The sequence below is a fragment of the Papaver somniferum genome, chromosome 5 (assembly GCF_003573695.1).
Source record: "Papaver somniferum cultivar HN1 chromosome 5, ASM357369v1, whole genome shotgun sequence".
In the NCBI taxonomy this organism is placed as follows: domain Eukaryota; kingdom Viridiplantae; phylum Streptophyta; class Magnoliopsida; order Ranunculales; family Papaveraceae; genus Papaver; species Papaver somniferum.
In genome coordinates, this window is record NC_039362.1 from 139,622,131 (window position 1) to 139,650,114 (window position 27,984).

At 37.0% G+C, this 27,984-nt stretch overlaps 3 protein-coding genes across 4 annotated transcripts; 2 read left to right on the top strand and 1 right to left on the bottom strand.

Moving 5' to 3' along the window:
- Positions 1–416: 416 nt before the first annotated feature.
- Positions 417–7,902, bottom strand: LOC113282926 (DNA-directed RNA polymerase III subunit RPC3-like). Its single transcript, XM_026532035.1, has 13 exons — positions 7,419–7,902; positions 7,238–7,356; positions 7,049–7,136; positions 6,669–6,823; positions 5,608–5,763; positions 5,424–5,519; positions 4,369–4,480; positions 4,053–4,184; positions 3,904–3,941; positions 3,695–3,787; positions 2,276–2,359; positions 1,455–1,604; positions 417–719 (listed from the first exon to the last, which is right to left on the bottom strand). Exons 1-13 carry the CDS (start codon positions 7,633–7,635, stop codon positions 585–587), a joined length of 1,575 nt encoding a protein of 524 aa, XP_026387820.1. The 5' UTR covers positions 7,636–7,902; the 3' UTR covers positions 417–584.
- An 11,793-nt stretch (positions 7,903–19,695) lies between these two features.
- On the top strand, positions 19,696–23,586 carry LOC113282927 (protein YIPF1 homolog). Of its 2 annotated transcripts, none has more exons than XM_026532037.1 (6): positions 19,696–19,874; positions 19,975–20,014; positions 20,101–20,151; positions 20,665–20,860; positions 22,656–22,923; positions 23,096–23,586. In XM_026532037.1, exons 1-6 carry the CDS (start codon positions 19,809–19,811, stop codon positions 23,300–23,302), a joined length of 828 nt encoding a protein of 275 aa, XP_026387822.1. In that variant the 5' UTR covers positions 19,696–19,808; the 3' UTR covers positions 23,303–23,586. The 2 variants fall into 2 exon arrangements, with proteins under 2 accessions (XP_026387822.1, XP_026387821.1); XM_026532036.1 differs by having other exon boundaries at positions 19,698–19,874; positions 20,101–20,181.
- Positions 23,587–23,645: 59 nt separating this feature from the next.
- LOC113277879 (putative ER lumen protein-retaining receptor C28H8.4) lies at positions 23,646–27,923 on the top strand. The gene is made up of 6 exons (XM_026526850.1): positions 23,646–24,480; positions 25,470–25,669; positions 26,285–26,425; positions 26,560–26,640; positions 27,288–27,412; positions 27,499–27,923. The coding sequence occupies exons 1-6, from the start codon at positions 24,255–24,257 to the stop codon at positions 27,542–27,544; spliced, it is 819 nt and encodes a 272-aa protein (XP_026382635.1). The 5' UTR covers positions 23,646–24,254; the 3' UTR covers positions 27,545–27,923.
- Positions 27,924–27,984: the final 61 nt, after the last annotated feature.

Here is a 27,984-nt window from a genome sequence, read left to right on the forward strand (position 1 = left end):
GCTAAGGTGGCGTGGAAGACGGAAGATGGAACTCTTCCACCATAAAACTTGCTCTAATCATAATGACTATGAAGATATTATGATTGCGTTATACTTTACAGCTATTGGTGTTCTAAGTGAGTTCCCGGTTGGTTTGGGAGTAATTCGATCACAAAAAAATTAATATCCGGCTATTGGTATTTTGAGTGAGTTCCCTGTTGATTTGAGAATAATCCGATCATGAAATAAATTTAATAATCCAATCATGAACAATATAAGATAGATTTTGTTCTTGTCGGGGATTTTCCACCTAAGTCTCTTTGGTCAGTCATAATTTGTACAACTTCATACGATCTTATGTACATGTTAAGGACCGGGTTATTGTTTTTTCAGTCATGTAAAGGGGTTGATTTTAGTGTGTATATGGATATTAGATCTGCACGATAACCGTCTTATACTTAGGTGGGACAGATTATTTTTAACACCAAAAAAACACGATCAAGCCAGTACCACTACGGCACAAGTTATTTCTAGTCCATATACAAAATTACTCAAAATATTTGATGAAAACCTCGGCTTGTTAAACACTGGCAAGAGCTTGGATGTTAAAAATCATGGAACAGCATTATAGCATCATCCAGCTTCATTAGTGATGATTCCATAAGTATCTTAACTCTCCGTATGCGTTCAAATCTTTTACCAAGCTCACCCACCCGCTTCTCCTTTGGTAGATTTCGAATCTGTGAATGTTGAGCAAGCAGATGATTTACAATATCAATGATCTGAAGGTAGACACAACAACTACCAAGACAATATTGATTTAGTCCTATCAGAAAGAGAACAAAAACTTGTTTTTTGATTCTCAGGGACCAGGATGAAAATGGAAATTATCAAGTACAGGCACACAACAAACAGCTTAGAACTCGGAGAAACTTATTACTAATTAGATCTTGGAATCAAGTCCTAACAAGATATATATATGAATGACAGAGAGGTCTCACACCTATTCTGTAAAAAGAAATGAAAACGAGATCAAGAAAACACCAGAAAACGTCCAAGACTGTAAACATACAACGCAACCGGGTAATAACTGTAAACATCTAGTGACAAACAACTGATCATAACTTCTAAACAAAAAGATGGATACTTTTTTCAGTTTTGGGTAACACCAAAATCTTGGCTCTTACAGCATACAGAAGAATACCCAATGCAAACTGGAACTTTAGAAAGAGATTTCCTCACATCCATGCACTACATAAACTAGGGCTTTTCCAGGGAATTTATACCAGGGTACCACGCCACCAATCAAAACAGCATATTTTTAGAGAAAATTATCAACATTATTATCATTTTCAAACGCATATGTGATCTGAAATCACTTTAAAAATAAAAAGAAAAGAATACAGCGCATGCAATATCAAATACACAATGAGGATATACATAATACAAAAATACGTAGTATAAGTATTACATACCTCATGTTCTTGTTCAAGCTCATAAGCCATCCGCTGGTTCAGATTTAAGGCAGCATGATGCATCTCATCAAGAACGATTTCCCACAAGGGACACTTAATCACTTTCCATAGCATTTTTTGCGCTTGCGTAGGTCCACTCAAAATTATTTTCTGCATGGAAAGGAAACGAAAATTTTGGAATAGAGACTTACACAATAGCAGCTTGAATTAATGATATGCGTAAAATGAGGGCATTGACAAAACTCAAATAAACTATCCACTAATGAACATTGAGACATCAGGAAAGTATATGCATCATAGTTGCTTGATTTACAAGGTGTAATACAGGTGTGTTAGACTGGTCCAATGTTGCAAAGGATTTGGAAGCTACCCAGCAAAATTAACTTGACTAGTTTAGGGAAACTGCGCGGGCAAAAATGTACGCTTACGCTCTAATATGCAACGGTTGGTGCTCTAGGGCATGTCGTACTAACTGAAATATGAATTCCAACGATGGATCACACATGAACTAGAGGACAAAGTCACTCACTAACAGATTATTTAAGAGAAGGCGGGTAATGCATTCAAGCAGTAGCTTCTATTAGATGGTGCATCTCCATGCATCTAAACATATTATTAATCTAGATATACAAATAATATCAATAGAATTCAATTCGAAGAAGATTCTTTTGAATACTCTTAAAGTTGGAAACATAGTGTTATCCCTTTGCTTTTCAGCTAATATATTTTGCTGATTTCCTCAGCAGCAACATGATTAATACATAACTCTTTCTGTTGGTCGAAAAGAAAAATGAACACAAAACAAGGAAGAGTCAGTTTACCTCCTTTTCCAAGTAGCGATTCTCCCACAAAGTGTACAATAATTTTAGTGCATCCTGCTTTTCAAGAAAGGTCGTATCCGCAATCTATTGAGAATGCAAAATAATTTCATCAGAATCTCTAAATTCAAGAAATACTTTACACAAAATAAAACCTGACAAACAGGTTGTAGTTTTTAACACTGTTGTATGAGATAGTAAAAGCGAAAAGCGAAGGAGTTTACGAACAACTTAATCCCCAAAGTGAAAAAAGGACTCGAAGAAAACAAAGTTAAACTGGCTGCGTGTATGAATGTGTGCAATGATCAAGATATAATAACTAGGAAAATGGCAGCAACTGCCTAAATACATTTCTGTCGGTTGCCCAGATATTCCTATGTATAAATGTATGAAACCAACAGAGGAATGGTAATGATCAGAATACTTATGTGAAGAATATATTCCTGGAGTTGAATGGTTTGTTCTTTACTTAGTGCATGGATGTAGGACTTGAACACAAAATACTGGTCGAATAGTAGTAGACCTAGAGTAAGGCGTTGATTTTCCTAATAACCCACCCAGATCATCAGGAAAACTATTCCATAACCACAGCCATAATATTTGTAGCATTACATTTTATTTTTGGCTTCGCTCAGTGGAATGCCACAATCCAATAAACATGAAATGACTTCCATCTCATGGAAACACTAATTAAAAATCACTGAGTGTATATGCCTGGGAGGGGTATGACAAAACAGCCACATGTTAGCACACGTGGTAAGTTTTGTTAAAAACTAATTCTATCTTTGATTTTGTCTAAGACGGCAGATCATCCACCTAAAATCTTCTATTAATAGCGCTCCCCCCTTGGATGACCACTGTTCCAAGAGTGTTGCGTCGTTAAACCTTGCATGTAAAACCTGATGGGACAAAACCCAGATAAATTAAGAGTACAACATTAAAAGCCTAATATATGTGTTGGACACTGTAATTTATATCCACATGTTGGGACCAAAGTTAACTGCTGCTTGCTCGAATTGTAACATGCTATGAACAGAAGATTCTAGGGTGGATGACCCACCTTCGTCGACAAAGTAGAAGATAGAATCAAATCAATTTTATCTCTTAAGAGTTAAGATAACGATTAGCTCGATTAGTTTTAAACTTATTGCCTAGTAAAAATCACATAGCTCTTAAAAGTTGGTTGGATCCAGAAATATGGTGAAGAGTAACTACCTGATGGCTTTTTTCTTTAAGGCTATAGCTATGAATTCTATTGGACCCAGAAATGAAACATTGCAAGAATCTACAGCTATTCTTAGCTTGCACATTTAACTAGTCATGTGATGTTTTGCAGTTACAAGTTTCAGGATCTAATGTACTGTGAATAAATACGAAGTACGACAAGAGAAAACCTCACCATAAGAGAAACCCGGAGATTACCTTATCTGTTTCAGCTAGATGGCCAGTCCTTGACAGATATCTGTAAATCCGACATGCATATTCCCCATATCTTTTCTCGACAATAGATTCTACCTACACCATTAAGAAAGACATGGTATTTGATGAGCGGATAAACATGGTTTCTTAAAAATAGAAGAAAAAAGTAAAAACAAATAAATGGAGTGCCTGCATAAACCCAAATATGGTACCTCCATGTTTTGAGCTGTTTCAATAATGCTCTTCAAATCTAATACACAAAAAGTAATCAAGACATTAGTTGGAAGGTAGAGTTTAACAGAAGAGAGACAAAAATTCTTCACACTTGAAATTCAAAATGAAGATGTAAGAAAATCAATACCAACACGATAAGCCTCTTTCTCGACACGACATTCCAATTGGACAAGAGCAGTTCTAACATGTTCCAAGTCCATGGTACGACCTTCTTCACGATTGATCACCTCTTGATAAATAGTATTTATTGATAATGGATCTGACAAATGAAGACTATCAGAGAAACAACTGACAGGAAGAAAGTGCATGCAATTAAAGAACCATGACAAATGTAAAGCAACGAATAACTGCTAATTTCAGCAATAGATGTGGTCCTCTGATATGCAGGACTCAAATCACATGAACCATGACAAAAGTAAACTACAAACTTTATCGAGCATCACCTGTAATTTCTGTTTTAACTTTTTTCTCCGCCCTTCTCGTTGTCTCCAGAATTGCGTTTAACACAGTACCAGCTCCCTCATCTAGTTGTGATCTCACACTTGTCACGCAAGCCTAAAAAGATGAGCATAAAGATTCATGCATATGCCAAAGAATCATGTACATGTAGCATTATGTAGAACATTACATTTGGAAAATATGAAGTATGCATATAATAATAATAATAATAATATTAATAATAATAATAATAAAACATTATGTATATCAAAACAACTTATAGAAAAAACAATGACAATTAGGTACAACAGTTGAAACAGACAAATAATAAAAAGCAGACTTAGATGTCAAACTATTTATATTTAAAAACCTTCAACTTGCAAAACATAGGCACTACAAAGTGATTTAGTACCATACTACTGGATATACTAGCAAAAACATTGGTCAGTACTCGTCTATGTTCCCTTTTTCTGAATGATCAACTTTGTTAACGATCATATACTGAAGGGAAACAATAAAGTGGTTGTTTATGGCAATAAGAACATGGAAGAAAAAAAGTAAAACAAAAGATAGGATCAACCTGGTGGAGAAGATTTTGAGATCAAATTTAGGTACTAATTGTATTATCATATTATACAGATCTTAAACAGTGAAAAATCAAAAGTGGCCAAAGTTATGAAGTCTTCTGAATCAATCAAACTGATTTAGACGAAATACTGAGATGGAAGAAAAGGGTAATTACCAAACAGTTCAAGTCAAGAAACAACTACTGGTGTCACCAAATATTTCACTGAAAGCTTCTTGAGGTTGTATTTATCAAAAGGCTAATTATCATATATAACTTTTAAGGTCCAATTCATTTTGGGGATGTGGAGAGCATTTAGTACAAACGTCGTCATGTAGGCAATCGTCACTGAAAACCACCCCAGATTAGAAGTTTGCTACCTCGAGACTACCTGACTTCCAATAATGGATATCCTATTATTGAGTGACGGGGTTACACATTTCAAAGGGATCAGAGTTTTTAAGAATGCTCTAGCTTATTGAAAAGAAAACCGACCTTGTGCCTAAGTCGGCGTACAAACTCGTCAAAATTTACACGCCAAAGATCTTTTTTCTCCCAATCATGTTCACTCTCTATCTCCTCATGCTTACGCTGTAACATCAGAGGCAATTCAAGATAATGAGTTATTCAGCACTAATAACAAGACAAATGAGTGTAGTTAACTACAAAGTACACCAACCTTTTCGCCAATGCTTATTGGAGCATTTCCTTCAATTCTAGCTCCAGACTTAACATCAGTTCCATAGTTCATCGTAATATCAAATCTTCTTCCTTCAGAACAAGATGCCATAGCGATAGCCTGTTGTTCTTGTGTCTTCTCTCTTTGGTCCGCAATCTATTTTGTCATCAGAAAACGCAATCACGTGTATCACTTAGATGCGAAATTGTGAGATTTAAAAACTAAATGCAATTAACTAGTACTTCATTGAGCTATTTTGAATGTCTCATTGGGTCAATGAAAAATTAAATGAGAAAGTAGGAATGATTTGCTACTCATATATGGTTCAAAATATATAGATATGTCATAAAATGTTGAGTTGAGATGTCTCAATTTTTCAACTAGCCAAGAAATTCTACTAAAAGGGGACTCCAGTTTGCTCAAGTCAAATAGTCTCACATGCCACAGGCGTAACAGCAGATTGTCTTTTTTCTGAGATGAAAATTTTCATTACTAAAAAGAAAAGAGTGGCATGATGTCGCAAGCTTCCAGCATAAGACTGGAGCACAAAGGAAACACTACAAAATACAACATTCTTATCTAATAGAGATACGCAAGCACTTCCTCTAGCACAATCTAAAACATGAATTTTTTCTACTTGATGTTAAGATCCCTGAAGTAGGTGGTACTGAACTGGAACTCCTACAGATTTTATAAGCATTTAAAAAAACTGCAAGCAAGTTACCCATAGAAGGACTTTTGGTTCCTAAAACTGCAGTGGAACAATAAACATAAAACATGGTTGCAGACGAACTTCAGTAAATTATAAGTAAGCAAATAAATATATAAGAAATCCCAGCAGACAGGGTAAAAGCACGTGAATAGCGAAGGAACATCAAAGGAGAACATTGTGGACACTGGACACACGAAATCACACAGGAGGAAACATTCTCCAAGAGGCCCCATACAATTTATCTTACTTAAGCCTCCAATTTCATGGTAACCGAATAACATAAAAACAAGAAGGAAAAATGTGATTTCTGATATTTTCAGGTGAGGTTAACCCGCTGAATACTGATTACCTTAGACGACTTTGCACCGCGTCTCGCTGTAGAAGTGGTTCCATCTTGAGGTGGTATCGGAATCGAGGGTTTAAAATCTGGACAACGCTCCACATAGTGCGCATCAACAAGTTTACCAAAGCTTGCACGTATACCATCCTGAAGAGCAATATTTCCTGATGTGGATGAAGAATTCCATTATAATATGTCAACAGATACGGTAAAACCAAAATTTCTAATCCAGAGACATTGTACAAGTCGACTGTTGCCACATGAACATTTCCACAATATAATGATCCTTAGCCAATATCCACATTTCCAATTAACATGCCCACAAACTTAACACTATCTAAATATAAACAAGTATTATCACTTCAAAGCTAACAGGAGAGAATTCAAACCTTGGTCTGGCTCCGGTATTGCTCGTAATATAAGTTGTTCCAAAGACAGCCTACCATGTTGCATTAAACCCTCAAAAAGTTCTTTACACTGACAAGAAAATCAGCACACAACATAATCAATTCAAAACTCCAATTTGTTTATCTCACATACTAAAAATAAAATTCACCTAGCCATATACGGAATCTCACCTCTTTATCCAGCTCCTCAGCTACCATAGTTAGGAATTTGGTGAACCTCATCCGATGAAGTATGTTATCAAAGAGTGCAGCATAATGAACTACCCATTTATCTTGCTCTCCAATACCACCTGAAATTACATTATTATGAGTTTATAATGCGAAAAGAAAATTATATAATCTGAGATTATACCTTCTTTTTGAACAGAGTAATCTAAGACACAGTTGTGTTGAATTAAGACTAGAAGACAATTCTTCACTTGTTGAGATGGAAGCTCAGTGAATCGAGTCAATTCAGGAAGGGTTAAGGCTCCCTTACGCAATAGACAATCACATACTTTACCAACAAGATCAGCAAAGTTTTCATAAATAAGGCTAGAAGCAAGCTTAATCCCGTTTTGCAACACCATTACAATTCCTACAGGATTTAATAAACTATCTCACACAGGTTGTTTTTTCCCTGGATGTTTGGGTTAGGGTTTTAGAAATTACGGGGAGTGTTTGGTGTTGATAGAGAAGGATTTGGGGAATTATTTGTATGATTGTATCTTTGGTGTTGATGTATCTTGGCTAGTTCCTTTAGTCTACAGATTAATAATTAATCGGGAGATGGAGGTAACTGTGGAAGAAGAAAGAGGTGCGAAATGGAGGTGTTTGGTTTTGTTCGATTTGGAGAAGAAAAGATAGGTGGCTAGGGTGTTGAGCAGTTGCATCAGAACTTATGTAACAGGGTATGGATATGGGTTAGGCTTTGGGCATGGGTTCGCGTCTTGGATCTCTTAAGCCCGTATCTTCTTCAGGCCAACCTCTTCTATCGAGCGAAGCGGATGGCAACATGAGCGCAAGCGGATTGCGGTAACCTTTTGCGTGATGTTTTTACCATACTTCTCACAGCCTTTTAGCGGATCTCTTGCTTTCTGCCTTCGGTCACCAATTTCTTGTTCCTTTTACTTCTAAGTCATCCGAGCTTTATTTATTACCGAAAAACACAAAATTAAATTAGTAAAATTAGCACTACTATCCATATTCAGATCGCTACAAACATAGACTTATGAGGTATTAACGTGTTTGCCTGCTCTAATACCAATTGAAAAACCGGCGGTCTAACAACCACACCCAATTTTTTTTTGGAAATCTGAATAGACAAAATCCAATATACTTTCAAGAGAATCAACTAGAAAGTCAGACTCAATCTAGAGAAAAGTATATCAAATAGTTTATATCTCTATCTCTTAATTCAATCCGCAATCAGCAAATAGGATTTTGCGAGCTCAGTTGAATATAAGAGAAATAACTTGAAGGGTACCAAATACCAATATTCAAGGATCAATCAACAACCAAAGGTTGGATTTACCAATTGATCGATTCAACGCACAAACTGTGATATTTCAATTATATAACAAAATATAATGCGAACAAGAAATAATACATTCACCATAATTTTGTTAACGAGGAAAACCGCAAATACAGAAAAACCCCGGGACCTACTCCAACTTTGAACACCACACTGTATTAAGCCGCTACAGACACTAGCCTACTACCAATGAACTTCGGACTGGAATGTAATTGAGCCTTAATCAATGTCACACTGATCAAGGTATAGTTGCGCTCCTTACGTCTCTGAACCCCAACATGATTCTACGCACTTGATTCCCTTAGCTGATCTCACCCACAACCAAGAGTTGCTACGACCCAAAGTGGAAGACTTGATAAACAAATCTGTCTCACACTGAAAAGTCTACTGTAATAGATAAATATGTCTCCCACGGAAATACCTCCGAGTTTTGTTCCGGCTTTTGATAAATCAAGGTATACAGGAACCAATTGATAAACCGTACTTATATTCCTGAAGAACAGCCTAGTATTATCAATCACCTCACAATAATCTTAATTGTATGGTAGCGAAACAAGATATTGTGGAATCACAAACGATGAGACGAAGATGTTTGTGACTATTTTTAATCTTACCTATCGGAGATAAATCTCAAGAAAATCTTAGCAAAGATAATACTCAATCACGATAGTAAAAGTAAGATCAGAACACGCAACTACAATGAAAATAGTTGGGTCTGGCTTCACAATCCCAATGAAGTCTTCAAGTCGTTAACCTACAAGGTTTCGTGAAAAACCTAAGGTTAAAGGAGAGTCGACTCTAGTCGCAACTAGTATCACACAGGAGGTGTGGGGATTAGGTTTCCTAGTTGCTAGAGTTCTCCTTTATATAGTTCTCAAATCAGGGTTTGCAATCAATGTTACCTTGGTAGCAAAGCATTCAATATTCATCGTTAGATGAAAACCTTATTAGATTCAAGCTAATATGTTTCAATTGTTAGATCGAACTTAGCTTTTTATACACAAATGAAATGTACCCTCGTTTAGGTTTATGTAACCGTACCTAAATGTGTACACCATGTTGGATCAACAGTAGTTAAACGAGGTTAGCTATATGAGCACTCTCATATCAACCTTATTCATCTTAACCACAACTAGTTCAAATGACTCAAATGAAACTAGTTAAAGAATTGTTCAATTGCTATATTCTCATAGAAGTATATAAGAACACAATTGAAGCAAAATCAGTTTGATTCACTCGAATCAATTCATGAACATTATAACACGGTTTGCAAAAGAATGCATTTCTTATTATATAAATGTATTTTTTCATATCACGACCGATTTTAGAACTTTAACCACTCAAGTATGCAAACTGGTACGCATACTTGAATAGCCGGACCAAGTTTGGTTTTCGCCAGCATGCGAACGGGTACGCATACCTCCAAACCCAACAGAATTTTCCGGACATGAACCTTACGCCAGTATGCGTACGGGTACGCGTACGGGTACGCGTACTTAGGTTCCCGGACTTCTCAACCCAATAGATACGCATACGGATATGCATACTATGGTTCCCGGATAAGGATCACATATATGTAAGAGTGCATAACATGTCTATAATCCAATGTTGGTTAAGTGTTCTAAACTCTATTTCAATCATTGAATCTTTCTTAGAGGATGATAATAGTCGTTTTCACACACTATTAGCATCAAAGAAATTCTCAAGTTATTGAAATAATCATAACGAAATATTCCAAGATACACCAAATGATTGTATCACACAAGCCATGTAAGATGTTACTCGACGATTTTCACATGATCATCTTTTGACTTTTGTCAAGAATATAATATGAACTTGGTTGAAACGAAAGCTTACCAACACGTGTTTCGAGAAATATGTAAGCGAGTTAAACTCAGCTCGAAATCTCAAATGTGCATAATCGAAAATCTTATAGTCATACAACTTATGTCTCAATATAGGAGATAGAGCAGAAATAGACTTTCCGAGTGATAGATGAGTTTTAGTCTCCACATACCTTTTGTTGATGAAGTTCCACAAGCTCTCCTTAGTAGTTCTTCGTCTTCAATTGATGAACACCGTGAAGTCTAATGCTCAACTACACCATCTATCCTAGTCCGAGACATCACTATAAGTAGACTAGAAATTAAGACATATGGTTTTGATCATTAATATTGACAAACAAGCTTGAGATAGAAACGCTTGCGAGTTCGACCGAGCAGTGCTATAACCGGTTTGTTTCCAAGCAACCTAGCCTTGATCATTCACTATATATAGAGGTTTTTTATGTAACCACACAAGTTATCCTTTGAAAAAGTATGTGTGTGTGTGTTGCATAAGGTTGTTTTCCATATCTTTGTTCTTCACGAACAAGAATGAGAATTTAAAAGACTTTTCTTGGGGATCGTAAAGCAGAGGGAAGGTATCTTATTTGATAGTTACGGAACCTGTCTGTAGGTGTTTTTCATAAACTCAAGATTTGATAGATCAAGATATCTCTAGATTTTTCTATGTGATCTTATGAGAAAAAATTAATTAGGTTACGGAACCGTAAACTCTAATTGTTGAGGAGATCTTCCAAAAACAATTAACGTTCTGCTAGAGGATTTTCAAGAGCACCTTGTAAATAGGATTTTTCTAGGTTATTGCTAAAATACAGTTACCTAAAATCGGTGAGAGGATAAAAGTTGGATTATAGGGTTTCTGAAAGTGAGTTACGGGAGGTTGAGCACGAACAGTCTTCGCCTAAACGACGCACACTGGCCTTTCAAAGTCTGCTTCAATCACAAGGAAGAGGCTTGGGGCCGGTCTTAGGGAAGGAAGCAGATGAAGATAGATCAGAAAATTCTAGGGTTTGAGGAATAATTTCACCGAGAGTTTATGAGAAAGTTGTGCTAGCTTGGAGAAACATAGGACTTATTTATAGTTGAATTCTCTAATCTCAGGTCAGTGAAGATAGGGATCGCTTGTCGTGCCGGAGCACTTCTCTCGTTTCTTCAAGAATAGATAGAGATAAACGAGGCTTAGTTTATCTCTTTATTCAACCGCCTTTACTCTCTTCTGCCGTGAGAAATAGGATGGGTATTTCTTACACGTTTTGTAGACTGCCAGTCCAAAACCTTAATTGATATCCCCCCATTTATATGAAGTTGAGTTAGTCTTTGCGATGATGTGGCGAGAAAGAAAAAAATATTCTTTATAGCCGAGTTGGCCAAGATAAAGAGATATTCTCTGATTTGTGAAAATAACTAGGATGCATCACGTGAAAAGGCATGAAATGCCTCAGAATTTGTGTATAGAGTATGAGATGAAATGATATTAGGCTCTACCTCTTTTTGTCCAGTCACATATGTCACGTGGAGACTGTATTATTGCTTGTGGGTACCTTTGTTGAGCATACGGAGCTCAAGGGATATTATCCACGTTTTTCGATAGACATGTAAAGTTCATGCCCAATTTATTAGCCGTGAGTGTGTTTAAGAAACTGAGAAAGAGGCATGAGCCCTAAGTGAGGCTTGTGCCTGAGTCTTATGCTTGTATAAGATCCTTAAGACGAGCTGACTCAGCTTGAATGAGGCCGTCTGATGTTTGGATGACGCGACCGAGGCTCTCTGTGATTTGGCTGACGTGACTGAGGCAGTATGAGATTTGGCCAATGCAACCGAGGCCGTATGGGATTTGGATGACGCGACTAAGGATGTCTGACATTTGGCTCGCGTGATTGAGTCTCTTTGAGGTCAGCTGGGACATGTTCACGAGAGAAAGGAAGGCTTGCGCGCCTAATAATGTCTCAGTGAGACTTCGGGTCAATTGTCTTTGACCAACGTATCTTGCAAAGATGTGCTAAGAGTCAATTGTGTCCGTATAATAGGGCCAACATGACTAGTGTATCTTGAAAGGATGTTCCAGGAGTTGTCGAAAAGACCCATAGGCGGAATAACCAACATATTTCACGGGGATGTCCTAGGAATTATTCGGAAGCCTCAGTAAGCCGAGTTAGATCCTAGAGTAGACATGACCAGTATATCTCGCGATGATGTAATATGAATCATACCTTGATTTTAAATATGGTGAGTCGTTCTTATAGGAGACATGCATGTCTCTGCTATGGTTTATAAGTCCGTCGGGGACGTTATACGCTCTACAGAACCTACGTGACCATCAATATCTCGTCGAGGATGTACGCTAGGAGTCACGACAGCACGATCAACAGTGTCTCACGGGGACATATGCTAATCGTGGCTATAAGTGCCTTGAGGACCAAGGGCTTAGTCTTTGAGCTTGTCTTTTGGCGATGATGATCAAATTTGTTTGCAAAGCTTTCTTTTTATGCCCAATCCTCTCATTTTAGTCTTGCTGAGCTTTTGAAGATGACTTTTTAGCTCAGAATGATAACTCAAACCCTAGTTATGGAAGTACCATTTTTCCCATGGTCTTGAAATGACACTTTTACTCCTTATCCAAATTCACCATCTACACTTTCACAACAAATATCCCCGAGTCTAAAAACAACAACAACTTTTATGTGCATTGTTCTCTATAATTAAACAAAAGTTATTGATACATTGATAATTAAACATGGTCAAAAAAGATTTCAACATATTTAAATTCTTATTACCATCCTATTGCTTTGAGAGTTTTTCTTGGTCGGGTAGTTCACAAGGATTTAAAGCAAGTACAATAAATTTCCCATGTCCTACATAAATGCAACCTCTATGGTGTCCAATTATGTAACACCCCGATTTTTTAGCATGGTGCATGCTAAAAGATGCAAAATGGCATGAGATGAACATCTCAAGTTTCTGTCGCGTTAAGAGGAATATTGGCCTAGGGACAATATTGCACAATCATTGTCCATCAGGCCAGTGAGGGGAGGAGATCGAGTGTTGCTCATTGTACATAATCATTGCGCGCATCACTGTACGCAATCATTATGCGCAATCATAGTGCGCAATCATTGCACATGAATAGTGAAGCAGACATGTCAATATGGTCCCCTTTCCATACTTGTAGAAATTGCAAGTTAACATATATAGGGAGGGGTACTTGGTTGAAGGTGCACATACGGACCATGCACCAAGTAAGCTTCATAGATTAGCCGAAAGAGTATAAATGATGTGTAAGCCTCATTTATAACTGCGTAGACTTGCGGATAGGGCATTTGATGCTTAGGCATCACTATGCCATGTCGCGGACCCGATAATGTGTAATTATTGTGCATTATGATGGAACAGCCTATACGGACTAGGCCATTACCATTATTTCAAGGCCACGACCTTGCGAACGAGTTGGTTTAAGTTGCTTCCCCTTAGAGAATGAACTACGGTCTGTGCTTGATCCCTTTAGAGTAGGGAAGGGTATGTAGGTAGCCGCAATGAGTTGCAACATTGCGGTCCAACACTTTGTCGCTCATATCATCTATTTGAGAGATGATTGCAGCACATTGGCCTCTCATATCATCTAAGATCGGTGATGCGATGCAAGAGATGATTGTGGCCAAACTTGATAAGGCAAGTTGCATTCCATTCCTTGGATGCTCATACTTCCTATCAAGGCGTTCGACATAAGCTAAAAACCCGAGTATCGTAATTTAGATCAAGACGGGTATAAATTGATTGTAAACGGCCCAACGATCAAGACGTGATACCACGCATCACGATCTTGGAATTTTAGCCAAATTCCATCATTTAGGGCCTCAAAAGGTCGTTTTTGCTGTTTAAGAAAGTTTTGTTTTTTTAATAAACCCTTTGTGGAACACGGGTAAGTTGGAACCGTGTGGAAGCTAAGTTAGCCGCATCATTCTCCAAGAGCATGTTTTCAAGGGTAAATGGACGTGTGTTTCCATAGCTTAAAGGCTCAGACTGTAGCATCATCATGGCGCATCGGAAGAGTTATGGCCTGCGCTCCCAGGCGCACCGAGCGTAATTTTCCGGTCCGTCACAAATTATTTGTCTACATTCTAGTAGACAGCAAAGCCTTGGCTCATGGAGACCGATCATCCGTCCAAGACTCCAAATTGATATATTTTTCATAATTGGAATTACAAAGAGTTGGTTGGAAGCTAAGCAACAAGATGAGCTCCAACTCAGAGTTAGTTGATATATTTTTTCTCTGGTACTCAGTTTCTGGAAATTACTATTTGGTCGGATATTCTTGGCCAAGGCTAAGCCACATGCAGTAAGTCGAGTGAGAGCCTAGAGTAGACATGACCAGTGTATCTCACGATGATATAATAAGAATCATACCGTGGTCTCAAATAGGGTGAGTCGTTCTTATAGGAGACACGCATGTCTCTACTCTGGTTCATAAGTCCGTCGGGGACGTTTTACGCTTTACAAAACTCATGTGACTATCAATATCTCGTCGAGGATGTGCGTTAGGAGTCACGACATCACGATCAACAGTGTCTCGAGGGGATGTGTGCTAGAAATCGTGGCTATAAGTGCCTTGAGGACCAAGGGCTTAGTCTTCGAGATTGTCTTTTGGCGATGAGGATCAAATTTGTCTTCAAAGCTTTCTTCTTATGTTCAATCCTCTCATTTTAGTCTTTTTGAACTTTTGAAGACGATTTGTTAACTCAGAATGATGACCCAACCCCTAGTTATGGAAGTACCATTTTGCCCATGGTATTGAAATGACACTTTTACCACTTATCCAAATTAACCATCTACACTTATATAACAAATCTTTCTGAGTCTACAAACAACAACAACTTTTATGTGCATTGTTCTCTATAATTAAACAAAAGTTATTGATACGTTGAGAGTTAAACATGGTCAAAACAGATTTCAGCATCTTTGAATTCTTATTACCATCTTATTGCTTTAAGAGTTTTTCTTGATCGGGTAGTTCACAAGGATTTAAAGCAAGTATAATAAAATGCCCATGTCTCTACAGAAATGCAACCTCTATGGGGTCCTATTATTTGTCTACATTCTAGTAGACATCAAAGCCTTGGCTCATGGAGACCGATTATCCGTCCAAAACTCCAAATTGATATATTTTTCATAATTGGAATTACAAAGAGTTGGTTGGAAGCCGAGCAAAAAGCTGAGCTCCAACCCAGAGTCGGTTGATATATTTTTGCTCTAGTACTCGGTTTCTGGAAATTACTGTTTGGTCGGATATTCTTAGCCAAGGCTAAGAGCAGTTCCTATGGAATGAACAAACTATCAAGTTTGTTCATTTTTCTCCCACTATGGACTCAACAAAAATGAAAAATGGATGTTCAAACCAATAAATTTGTTGGTTTGTTCATTGAGTTGGAGGATGTAGCGAGCGACTGATGCTAGGACGGGCGGTCTTCTATCGAGCGCTGGTAATCAAATACGTCGGCGCTTGCCTTTCGGCGTGCGTTCTTAATTAGAGCGCCAGAGATTTTACTTCAAGCACCGCGTTTGTCATAAAAGCGCCAACGGCTGAATCTGGACGGCTGAAAACTGTTGTGATCTAACAGCTATAATTTTTGAGTTATATAAATACTACTCATTTCAACTTCAATTCACACTCACACATCTAGTCTTCTTTACTCTTCTCCAAGCTTAAAAAAATTCTTCAACTTCAACAAACTTTTCAACTTCTTAAACATGTCTCGTCCCTTGTTAGTTCAGCGCGCTCCGTATACTAAAGAAGAAGACGAATCTATTTGCAGAAATTATGTTTTTTTATTTACTTAGCTTGCTTCAGCAAACTATCCATGGGTGAATTTCTGGACGGTTATTCACGACGGGTTCTGCAGTGACACCCGTAATCTGAGTCGTCGTGCTATATGCGACATAAAAAATCATTTTCGTATAATTAAGAAAGAAGTAAGTGGGTTTGTAGCTTTAACCATACAAGCCAATCGATATAAACTGAGAGGTGAAACTGATGCTGAGATGGTAACAAGATCTTTGGCTGAATGGGGAAGATGAAAAAATGTGTCTTTTCCTTTCAAAAAATGTTTCGAAATTCTTAAGGTGTTGAACAGTCTCAACCCCTTCTTTGAAGCTAATGTAGTCCGCCGTAATTCAGTGAAGCTAATGTAAAACGCTTAATTTTAAAGCTAATATAGTCCGTCGTAATTCAGTGAAGCTAATGTAAAACGCTTAATTTTAAACATATATAGTTGTATTTAATTAAAACCACCGTACTTTTAAAACTAAAATTACAAATATAGCAGAATTAAAATTTACAATCTCTCTAACGTCGCTCATCGCTAGCTCCCTCAATGTTGTTATTTTCTGGAGTTCAGAATTTTGCAAGACCTGGGGATACACCTGGGACATTCCCACTTTCCAACATATTAAATAAATTTCCATACATTGATAAACTTGGGGATAGACCTGATTGACCAACATTAGGCGATTGTTGGAAAGCACTTAGTCCTCCAAGTATATAAGATGTTTGTGGTTGTGGTTGTGGTTGTGGTGGAGGTGGTGTATAACAGTCATTTGGGTTGTAGGGCGAGAATGATGATGAAATGCGCCTAGGATCTAGCCGAAATACTTGAGATTGAGATACATGCACAATTTATGGTGAAGAAGTATTGTGTCGTATGTGTGGTGAAGAAGAACTCTGTCGTACTTGTGTTTCTCCCACCACTGTATCATCACTATCGTGCAATGATCTGTTGCTCCTGGTGGAATCAGAAGACTGTGACTGCCGCCCATTATCATTTATAGTTGGAATCAATCTAAACATTGTGTTCTCGTGCCATTTCCGACACACATCTAAGTGTGTAGCCCCTATTTGCCGAGTCAGCCAGTGCAAATCGTTCATCCGGCTCCTCAACTCTCCCTCACTGGCAGTCACATTGTTGTAAGGATAATTACGTTCCATACCTTGGGAAACAATGAGATCGTGGTTGGCTCACCTTGTAAAGTAATACTTGGCATCTCCCAAAGAATTTCGGGCAAATTTGACGAAGATGATGAAGAACTTGCACCCGTGGTGGGGTAAGTCATAAAACATGGCTCTTTTGGAGGTGGCTGGCTAGGAACGATATTTGCATCATGGGACAGGCATGATAGCGCTGGGAGATCAAATCCATAAATGTGCATGTTGTGTGTCCCAATTACAGGCTTCACAATCAACTTGTACCATTTGACATACCCCGCTTCACTAATATTCATCTCTGTATTTAGTTCATACCTCGCCCAATTAGTTCTTCTCAGCCGATCAAAATTTGATTCAGAGGTTTGCATCTGTTGTGGCGGGTTAATTGCAATTGCATATATACCTTGCATTTGGTATTGCAGTCTTTCTCCCAAGTACCAAACCCCTCTGTACAAATATGGAGTGTAAAAAATAACTCTACGCAGAGAATAATCAAGAACTTGTTGTCCAACATCAAGATCATACTCAGGAAAATCAATGTAAGGGTGAACAACGACATTGTTGTAGATCTGAGTCATCTGATGAAACCTCTAAACAAAATTGGAACTTGAGATGTCGTTGCCAGTTCCCTTCGCTAAGTTGGTCGAGATGTACATATCCAACATTGGAAATCTTTGGGTATCATCTTTAAGGATTAGTTTACCAACACAGAAGTAGGTATACCACCGATACTGCAAATTACTCCATAATTTTAGTATTTTGACTTAATATACATTTGCTCATAAAAATTATTTAAATTTTAAAATAATAATTTTGATATTTACCTCTATGATGCCCCAGAAACCAGTGAAGTTATCTCCGCCCATGGACGCTACAACCATCCCAAAGTACAATTCTACTAAAATTGCAGATCCCCAGTCATAATCTGGTGCTTTGTCAAAATCTTCTAACGCTTGAAGCCAACCAACACGAGCAACAAAAGTTGAGTTTGGAAAGAATATCTGACTCAGTACCCATAAGATAAACGCCCTTTCGAGTTCAGGATAGTCATTTACATGCTCTGGGTTTCTGGGTTGGTTAAGAAAAAGCTTCGACGCTGAACATCTAATCCCACCTCCTTTCAATTGTTTTTTTCCAGGTATTTCTGAATCCAAAAACGAGGGAAAAAGCGCCTCCCCATTTAATATTTGATATCCATTCGTCATCGTTGAATGGTGGCGGCTCTCCTATTCCACTTGGGATCCCACAAATGAAATACAAATGAAGGGGCGTAATTCATATTACAAGTATAATATCAACTATGATTAATTCTTTTGATTATTTAATAATTATTTACAAAATATAATTTAAGTTAAGTTAAACAAGCTTACCAATTTCAAAATCAATGAAATGGAATGTGTGTGTCGTCGCCCACCACCTTTCGATCACTGTTTTCGGAATTTTTTTGTTGTGTCTTTTAGGCTTCACACTATAAAGCGCACGCCAGGCGTATCTGTCAACCCTTTGTCGGACTTCAGGGGGTAAAACTTTATAAATAACATTTAAGCCTGAAAATCCACCTCTCATATAATAATAATCATCAGACCGATCTTGATGTCCCGACACATGACCTTGGACTAATGATGGACCAACAACGACACTCGGCGCAACAAACATTGCTCCACGATCTTGAGAAAAATCTACACCTGTGGCAGTCCGCGGTGCCGGTTCATTTCTTCGATATATTTTCTTCTTTATACTATTGACCGCCTTTTTTTAAAAGACCGCTCATATTATATCAAAAATTTTTGATTTAGAAGAGTTTTAGAAGAAGGAAATAGTAGTGGTATGACAGAAATGAAATGAGTTTAATCCAATTTATATGTTTTGAAAGTATAGACGTTGGAATTATGGCCGTTGGAGATATGAACGTTGGAGACTTTGTGTCTCACGCCCGCGTTGGTAGCACAAACGCGCGTTCATAGGTCCAACGCCCTTGTTTGTCTGTCAAACGCCCGTATTTGTCTGTTCAACGCCCAGACTTTTTCTTTAAACTACGGTGTTTGTCTCAAGCACGCGCGCTTAGTTATCTAACACCCAGTGCTTTACCATAGTGGAAAAGTCAGTTTGGCCATCCACCTGGCTCAACAAAAAAAATGGATTTGTTCATTCCCATAGGAATTGCCCTGAGCCAGCCACATGTGGAAGTTGTGGCCTTTGGCTAAATTTTGCGCTCACTAACATAAAGGATGTATTATGAAGCTTCGCAAAAGTCCAAGGACTTAATTAGAAGTTACACAAACGAAAATCCTTTGGGTTTAGAAAGAAAGAGGGATCCCATCCCATTCAGCAGAACAACAACAACGCAGAGGAGAGAAATAAAGGAAGAAAGAAAAGCATTAGATTTCCCGCGAATTTCTGTGTAGGGGAAAGATGATGTCGAGTGGTTACACCAGTATTGATAACCAGAAAGTTTCTGGTGGTGGCGGATCTGTTCCTGTAAATCTCCTTCTCTCTAATTCTCACAGACACAAGAGTTTCTTCTTGCTCTAATCTTTAAGATCTCACTGACTATTTTTTTTTTCTTAAATTTTTGTAGGCAGTTCCAGATCCAGGGCATGTAACTGTCAAATTTGCAGGTTCGGATTTACTTTATTTGTTTTTGAATTTGATTGTGAATTTATGAGTTCTATTTTATTGAATTATTTGGGATTTTTTTTTGTAGAGTCGAATCTTCAGACATTTCCACCATCTGAAACTCAAGGGAAAATTTCCGGTGGTTACCGTCCTCCTCGAGATGCTGATGGTTTTACTTTATCTCCTTTGTTGAATTTGAGAAATGCTCTTAGGTTAATGGTACAAATTATTACAAATTTAAACTGAATTAGGGTTTAGATGCAACTACTATCTGAGATCTATAGCTTAGTGCTAGCCATTAAGCAATTGGTAAGTGATTAGAAGTTGATTTCTCATTGAATTTTGACGTGGTAATCATACTCAAACGTTTAGATCTTGTTTTTGGAGCTAAGAAGTCATGTCATGTTTCTGTCACTGTAGATTGTTTGATTTGCTTTGCTAATCTTAAGAGTACTGCAAGAACTAAACACTTTATCATGTTGAAGAAAACTGTAAACAATGATGCTTCATATTCATGGTTCTGAATGGTGCTTTCTATATAGGAATCAACCTTACGTAGTTGCATTCGTTTTTAGTCGCTGAAGTAGAGCTTTTCTTCTTCTTCTGGTTTGCATTTCTGTTGATAGTTCTAACATGATTTTAACTAATGCAGATTCATTTTCGAAACCAGCTTCTGGTAGTAATAGTTCTGAAGAACAACAGCCAAGTGGTTGGCTACGAACATTCACGGTTGCTGCATACAAACCATACTTCGATGTGGACACGTCTGATGTTTTAGAGAGGATCAAGGATTCACTATTTCCATTTAAAGGAAGCTTTAACGAAAAGACCAGCAGCAACCCAGACTTGTGAGTTGTTTTCTGTTTCTATCTTGCCCGACTTCCACATCAAAATTTATGAATTCTAGCATAGTTGCATGCGACACTTTAAGGATAACTCTAGTGCTAGGATCCAATTCCATTAAATTTTTTTTTTTAGTAGTGGTACATGCCGAGTTTAGTGTTCGCTAAGATTCAGTGTTTCCTGTCATGGGAACATACATTCAAATTCTCTTGAAATATGAATCAAACTTGTTTTCTTCTGCAAGTTGATATATCTCCGTATCTTCTAATTGAGAAGCTTTAGATCAACTTAGTGACAGCTTTCATTTTGGTAAAGAAAGGGTTGCAAGCGGTTTAACATTGTAACTAGGGGTCACAGTTGCAAAGCCGAAAATAATGTTGCTGTTAAAGCAAAACAGAAAATAATGTTGTTGTTAAAGATGGTTTTGTTAATAACTTAGAGGTTAATTTTTTTCTTTTGTGTGTAATTAAATTCGGAACAAAGGGGTTTGACCCTGTACGTTGTGAATTAGTCAAAAGAGGTTACAATGATCAAAATGTAATGCTAGTATTAATTTTCAGGCTCTCTTCTAAGAGAAAACTATTCTCAGGTTACATTTTCTACCTAGCTAGTTTGAAACTTATTATTAAAAAACAGAATAAGATATGTTGTAGTAATTTTAAAAACCTTTTATCCATATATTTTTATAATGGCCCGCTAATTAATTAGCGGGTCATTTAACGGGTAAATTAGAAAGATTAATTGACGCCAAGTAATTAATCATGTGTAGATAAACCATTACAAAAATATGTGGATAAGGGGTTTTTTAAATTATTTAAGAATATCAAATTTTGTCTTTTAGTGATAGGCCTCAAACAAGTTGGGATAATTTAGAAGGTCCAAGTTCTCGCTATAGCTGATCCAGTTCTCGCTATAGTTGATCAAAATGTACTTTTGAGTTGTTTTGTTGTTATTCAACTAGCAATTAGCAAACCCGCTTCAATAAACAGTTAAGCAGTAATTACTTTTAACCCTTTTTATAACAGTATAACCTACGTTTTAGAATCTAGCACCTTTTATGTAAGCTTCTCTGTAGAACTCCATTTCATTTATCTCATTGACTGGACCTTGTCCTCATCTTCTTGTCGTTAGATTTAAACTGCTTTTTATCTTGGAAGTAAATATAAAACAGTATGCTCGTATGCCTGAGACAGCACTTAGTGGAATAGGGTTCTTTGATAGAGTTTTTCAGAATATTCTGAACATTGGCTCTCTTAGTGTTTCACTTATCCAAATTTTTTGTAAAGAAAAAAAATATATGAATAGTTGATGATGCTGCCATGGTGGTGTTGATATTAATGATGTTGGCTTGGGACAGTCGTGATAACAATGATACCATTTGTCATTATGGTAGAGTTAGTGGTGTAGCAAAGGTTACCAAGGGCCAAGGGGTGGTTACAAAAGAAAAAGATTTAATATATAAGGTTGACCAAAGGCTTAACCAAATTGGTTACTATCTATCGGAAAAAAACTATTTAACAGTTAAATTTGTATGAATTTTGACTGAGGCTAAACTAACTACGACATATATCGGTACAGGTAAGCAATTGGCAAATCAAAAACATAAGTAAAAGTAAAATTTCGGATTTCTTTTTTTCCTATGTTTTTGTTTTTGGCCGTCTTGTGTCATTGAGCAATGGTAGTTACTTGTCATAAATACTGTATGCTCCAAGTTGTTAAAATCGTTCTCCTTTTTTTTATTTCTTTGTAAGTATGCTTTTATACAATCATACCAAACTTATCACTTGAAACTCTGAGCAGGTACGGGCCTTTCTGGATATGCACCACTTTAATATTTGTGGCAGCAGCCATTGGGACATTCGTTACATATGTGGCACACAAGGTCCAGAAGAAAGAGTGGGATTACGATATAAACATGGTTACATGGTCAGCTGGCTTGTTTTATGGGTACTCCATGGTTGTTCCTCTTGGATTGTACATCATCCTTAAATACTTCTCGGCACCATCTGGCCTGGTTCAGCTTTGGTGTTTATATGGATATTCCCTTTTTGTTTTCATTCCTGCCTCGGTAAGCCCCTTTCATATCTTTAATTTATTCGGATCGTAGTTCATTATCTTTTGGAGTTGTGGTTTTATCTTCCTAATAAACAAATTCTGTAGTTTCAGAACTGATAATTTAATCCATCCCAATTTTGTCTTAACATTACAAACAACTTACTCCATTTCTTAATACATTTCAGTGCCTGTCAATCATTCCGTACGAAATAGTTAGATGGGCAGTTGTAGGTGTTGCAGGATTCATGTCAGCAACTTTCGTTGCACTTAATCTTCGTGCTCATATCACTTCAGCTGGTGAGAGGTGGTTCTTGATTGTCGCTGGAATCTTTCTGTTGCAGCTAGGTCTGGCTGTGGTATTAAAGATGTACTTGTTCACCGTTACAGTATAACAGATTCGGATCCTTTGCAAAGGCATCAAAAGTACTTGTTCACCGTCAGTATAACAGACACAGATTCCGATCCTTCGAAAAGCCACCAAAAGTAAAATGAGAGCTTTCTCCGTTCTGTCTCATAATTGATTTTTGACTGTTGTTCAAGGTATTATAATAGAAAATGTAATTCAACCTCTTATATTCAATTTTTGATAAATATTAGCTTCCATGACTCTGTGATGAACCCATTGTGGATACTAGTGATTCGTCAATCGCGCAGAATATAGTGTACTGTTCTCTTTGAAGCCTAGCATCTGACTTTTTTTTCTTCCAGATGTAGATCTTGAACATCCCCATCATATTTTGTCAGCCTTGAACCACTGTCGACCTGCACCACCGGTTGTAGGTGCTGCCGTTGCCACTGCCACAGCATCAAATTTTCGATGACAACTGTAGCTCCTCCATTAACATGTACGTCCAAAATCACCAACACTTACTCCACTTTTTGTCAGGTAGCAGAGAAACAGTATACAACCGTCAATCTCTTTGGACCCACAGGAAAGTCTTGCATCATCTACTCAAATTTGTTGACCTAACGAAAATAAGAAGTTGACCTAAAAAAGGAATTATCTCATTATCTTTTACCTTCCGGTAACGAAATCAATTTATGGCATTAATTCTAAAGTACGGTACCCCACTAAATCAGTATACGCACACGTGTCGTACAATCATTGGCTAATACACTTGAAAAAACATAAACAAATTTTCATATTTCGCCTTAAATAAACAAAATTTCTTCATTTATTCAATTGCATGCCTTATTCGTGTCTGCACTCTGCAGTAGAAACAGAGTATCTCTACATAAAACTAAAATAGAGAAACGTTTCTCTCTGCAAAATCTTATTCCGGGTCTTCTTCTTCGTTTTGATCAAAATCCATTGATTTTCCTTTCTTCTTTTTTTCTTTGAATATGGGGAGAAGAAGGAATTCAACAGTGAATGAATTGTTTGGATGGATAAGGAAACAATCAATGAAAGTGAAGATATTCTTAGGAGTGGTTATTGGAATATTGTCATTAGTTGGTTTGAAATACTCAGTGAAAGATCATAACCATTTCTTTGTTGCTTCTGAAGCTGTTCATGTTGCTGGGATTTTTGTTTTGGTTTATAAACTCATCACTAAAAAGACTTGTTCAGGTATATTTCTCGTATAATTTTAATTCAACTTATTTGGGTTTGATTTTTATTTTATTTTTTGCTGAATATTTTAGATTAATTTTGGTAAAGATTTCAGTTTCTGCTTATGCAATATTTTGGTGGTTTAAACTTCTCTTTTCAAGCATATTTATTGTATGTGATTCAGTTTTTTTTTTTGGATTTTTGGATTTTTGGTTGTTTCTTGTTCTGACCGCTGGTGTACATAAATCCTGCATGTATGATTTTTGTTTTCAAAATTATGATTTTACTCAACCTTGTCGTGTGCATGATCCTTGTAGCAATTTTAAGATTGGATGGGTGTCAATAAAAGTAGCTAGGGTCATTGTAAGTACTACCTCGGTTTCAAAAAGACAAGCTTGCACATGGAACAAGCCTATCTTTTTGAAACGGAGGGAGTAGCTATTTAATCAAGTCTATAATGATCTTAGGTCACCCGAGTCATGTTCTTGACGGGATACTCACTAATTTAACATAGTGCTAGTTCATATGTGATGATAGCCAACAGAAGATAATCCCAAGCTCCAGGGGAATTGTAGAAATCAATCCCACATGAAGATTAGAAATCTAGTCTAACTAATTGTCAATTTAGAGTTAGATGGCTCACAATTTTAACTTGTTGGGGTCACATACTATGTGTAGTCTCTGTGGGTCTAAACCTTCTGCCTAAAGTGAGATTCGTGGCCTTGTTGATCTTAAGGCCATGTACAACATTGTTATGCATCCTTTGCGGTGCATGACTGGTCTGGTCTCTGTGATGTTTCCTTTACTGCTTTACAGTTAATGTTTGTACTGACTTATATTAGACACCACACATTTGAACCGCATTATACCTTGACTTCTTGTGTTTTTTTCTTCCTAAGAAGTACCTCTTTTTCATGGTAGACTTTATTGGTACATTTAAATTTTCTGACTATTATGTTCAAGTGATGAGCTGTATTCTAAATTTCTAAAGTTTGATGTTTCTTTAGGTCTGTCATTGAAGTCTCAAGAGCTCACGGCTCTATTCCTTGCTGTAAGATTTTACTGCAGTTTTGTCATGGAGGGAGATATTCATACGGTGCTTGATTTCATGACACTCGTTGCCACAGTTTGGGTCATATACATGATTAGATTCAAATTGAAGTCTACATACATCGAGGAATTTGACAACATGCCAATATACTATTTGGTAAAGAGTTAACTAACACTAATATGTCTTGGCTTAGTTTTTGTGTCGTCATGCTTAACACTCTCACAGAAAAAATGGTTTGATCTTACTCACTGTATTTCCGAACTCGAGACAGATCAATTGACTGATTACAGTCAATCTGAATGAGTGCTAGCACTCAATTCTCTTGTTGAGTGTTTAGTTATTGTCCGATTGGTAATTTAGTGCAGATTGGTTTGAGTTTCTGGATTGAGTGTCATATTAAAAGGGATGAAATGGATTTTCAATATCCAAGTTTTTGTTGTTCTTGAATCTTAAATTTCCATGTGGATCAACAAATTTGGTTTCTTACCTCAATGAGGTCAAAGTGAGAGACGTTCTAATGGACAACACGTAAATCCTCTGTTTCTTTTGGAACAGTTACAACTTCTTGTTTTCAATGCGTTGTACTTGTTGACTGTCACTCTTTAAGCCTTCCTTTTCTCTGTGTATTCAAGTAGAAGCATTCACATCATAAAGACGATTGATTCTTCCTGTAAATAAACTAGAACAATCTTTACACGAAAGATGCATGTAGCCTGCTGTGGTACACAGCTTTTGGTTTATCTTTATATAAAAACTTTTTTGTTTCTGCAGGTGATTCCCTGTGCTATCCTTTCCATATTCATTCATCCAAGTACTCATCATAATGCCATTAATAGAATGTGTTGGGCATTCAGCGTCTTCTTGGAATCTGTTTCTGTTATGCCTCAGCTTCGTCTGATGCAAAATGCGAAGGTACAAATCTTATGTTATTATTTTTGCTGTGTCATTAGCTTTGCTGAACATAATTCTTTCGGTGTGCTGTGTTTCGTACATTATTCCTTCATCAAGGGGAGAAACAAATATGATTGCTTACTGTGTCTTTTCAGATGGTTGAGCCATTTACTGGACACTACGTTTTTGCTTTGGGTATTGCAAGGTTTTTGGGTTGTGCTCATTGGATCATCCAGGTGAGATATAAATACTTCAATTAAGATTGTGGTTAATTTACATGTTTCACATTAGCTCTCCAGCTATTTTAATTGGGAATTTCGAGAAAAGGCTTCAGTTTGCTTTCCTATTCTTCATAGTCGTTAGATAAGACAAATGGTGTTCATCCCCACCCAACGGCTCCCATGAATAACACACCATTTGGACAAACAAAACAACCTATTCACACACTTTTGAGGCTTAGTTTGAACTGATTGGCTCACCAGTATTTTTCAAATGAGCACACCGTTCCGCAAACTTTGGTGAAACTGTGTTGACGAACTGAGCGATTGATGAACCAAAATGTTGAAGCTATCATTAATTCTTAGCTTTTCCTCAACTGCATATGCAAATTCACAATAAACAGATGCTATATCACAAAAACAAAGTGGATTATTAGACAAAGTAATTAGTTTCATATTTAATTTAAGAATATATATCCATGTGGTTTACATCGCGTTTTTGTTTATATTCGTTACAGCTTAGACATGTCAAAACATCTAACTTCAAGTCGTTACAAGACCTGTCATATTAGCGTAGCTTAATTTTGTTTGAAAGATGCTTTTAAATTTACACCTAAAATTATTTATTTCTGTTTGGCTTATGTTGGATCACATTATATGCTCAGGTTATTGAGACTAGAGGGGCATACTTATTCGTCCGGACTGGACTTCTTTGGATACCAGTAGTTCTGGTTTCAGAAATCGTTCAGACTTTTATCTTGGCCGACTTTTGTTACTACTATGTCAAGAGGTAGAGATACATTCCTTCCCAAATCTGTCTTTCTGATTGACCGCAACTTCATTTTTATTCTGAACTTGTGTCTATCTTTTTTGCAGTGTTATGGAAGGTCAACTACTGGTCAGACTTCCTTGTCCTGTCTAGAGGAATTTTAATCATGTCGTATTTAGACATATCGAGTAGTTTTAACTATAACCAACACTAGCTTTGAAGCTTAATTTAATTCTTAGTTAAATGAATCGCAACTTATAATCCCAGTTTTATAGTTCAAATTCTGAACATAATGTTGCGTTTTCTATTTCCGGCTCTGCTTGTGATTCTATTCGAGAGATTTTATAAATGGCAATTCGGCACATAGAAGTCAATCTGATTCTGTGTAACAGTCTTGTTTTATGCACCCTTCTAATATTGTGTCAGCCAAAGTCTATGTTCGCAATAGGTTGTTTAGCAACTCACTGCTTTTCTGTATGTTTTTACTTTGAACATATGAATCTAGATAAATATGACAAATATGATTTATTTATTTTTTGCACTGCACCATATTAGAATTAGCAATACACCAAAATTCTAATCCTGTGGTAAGC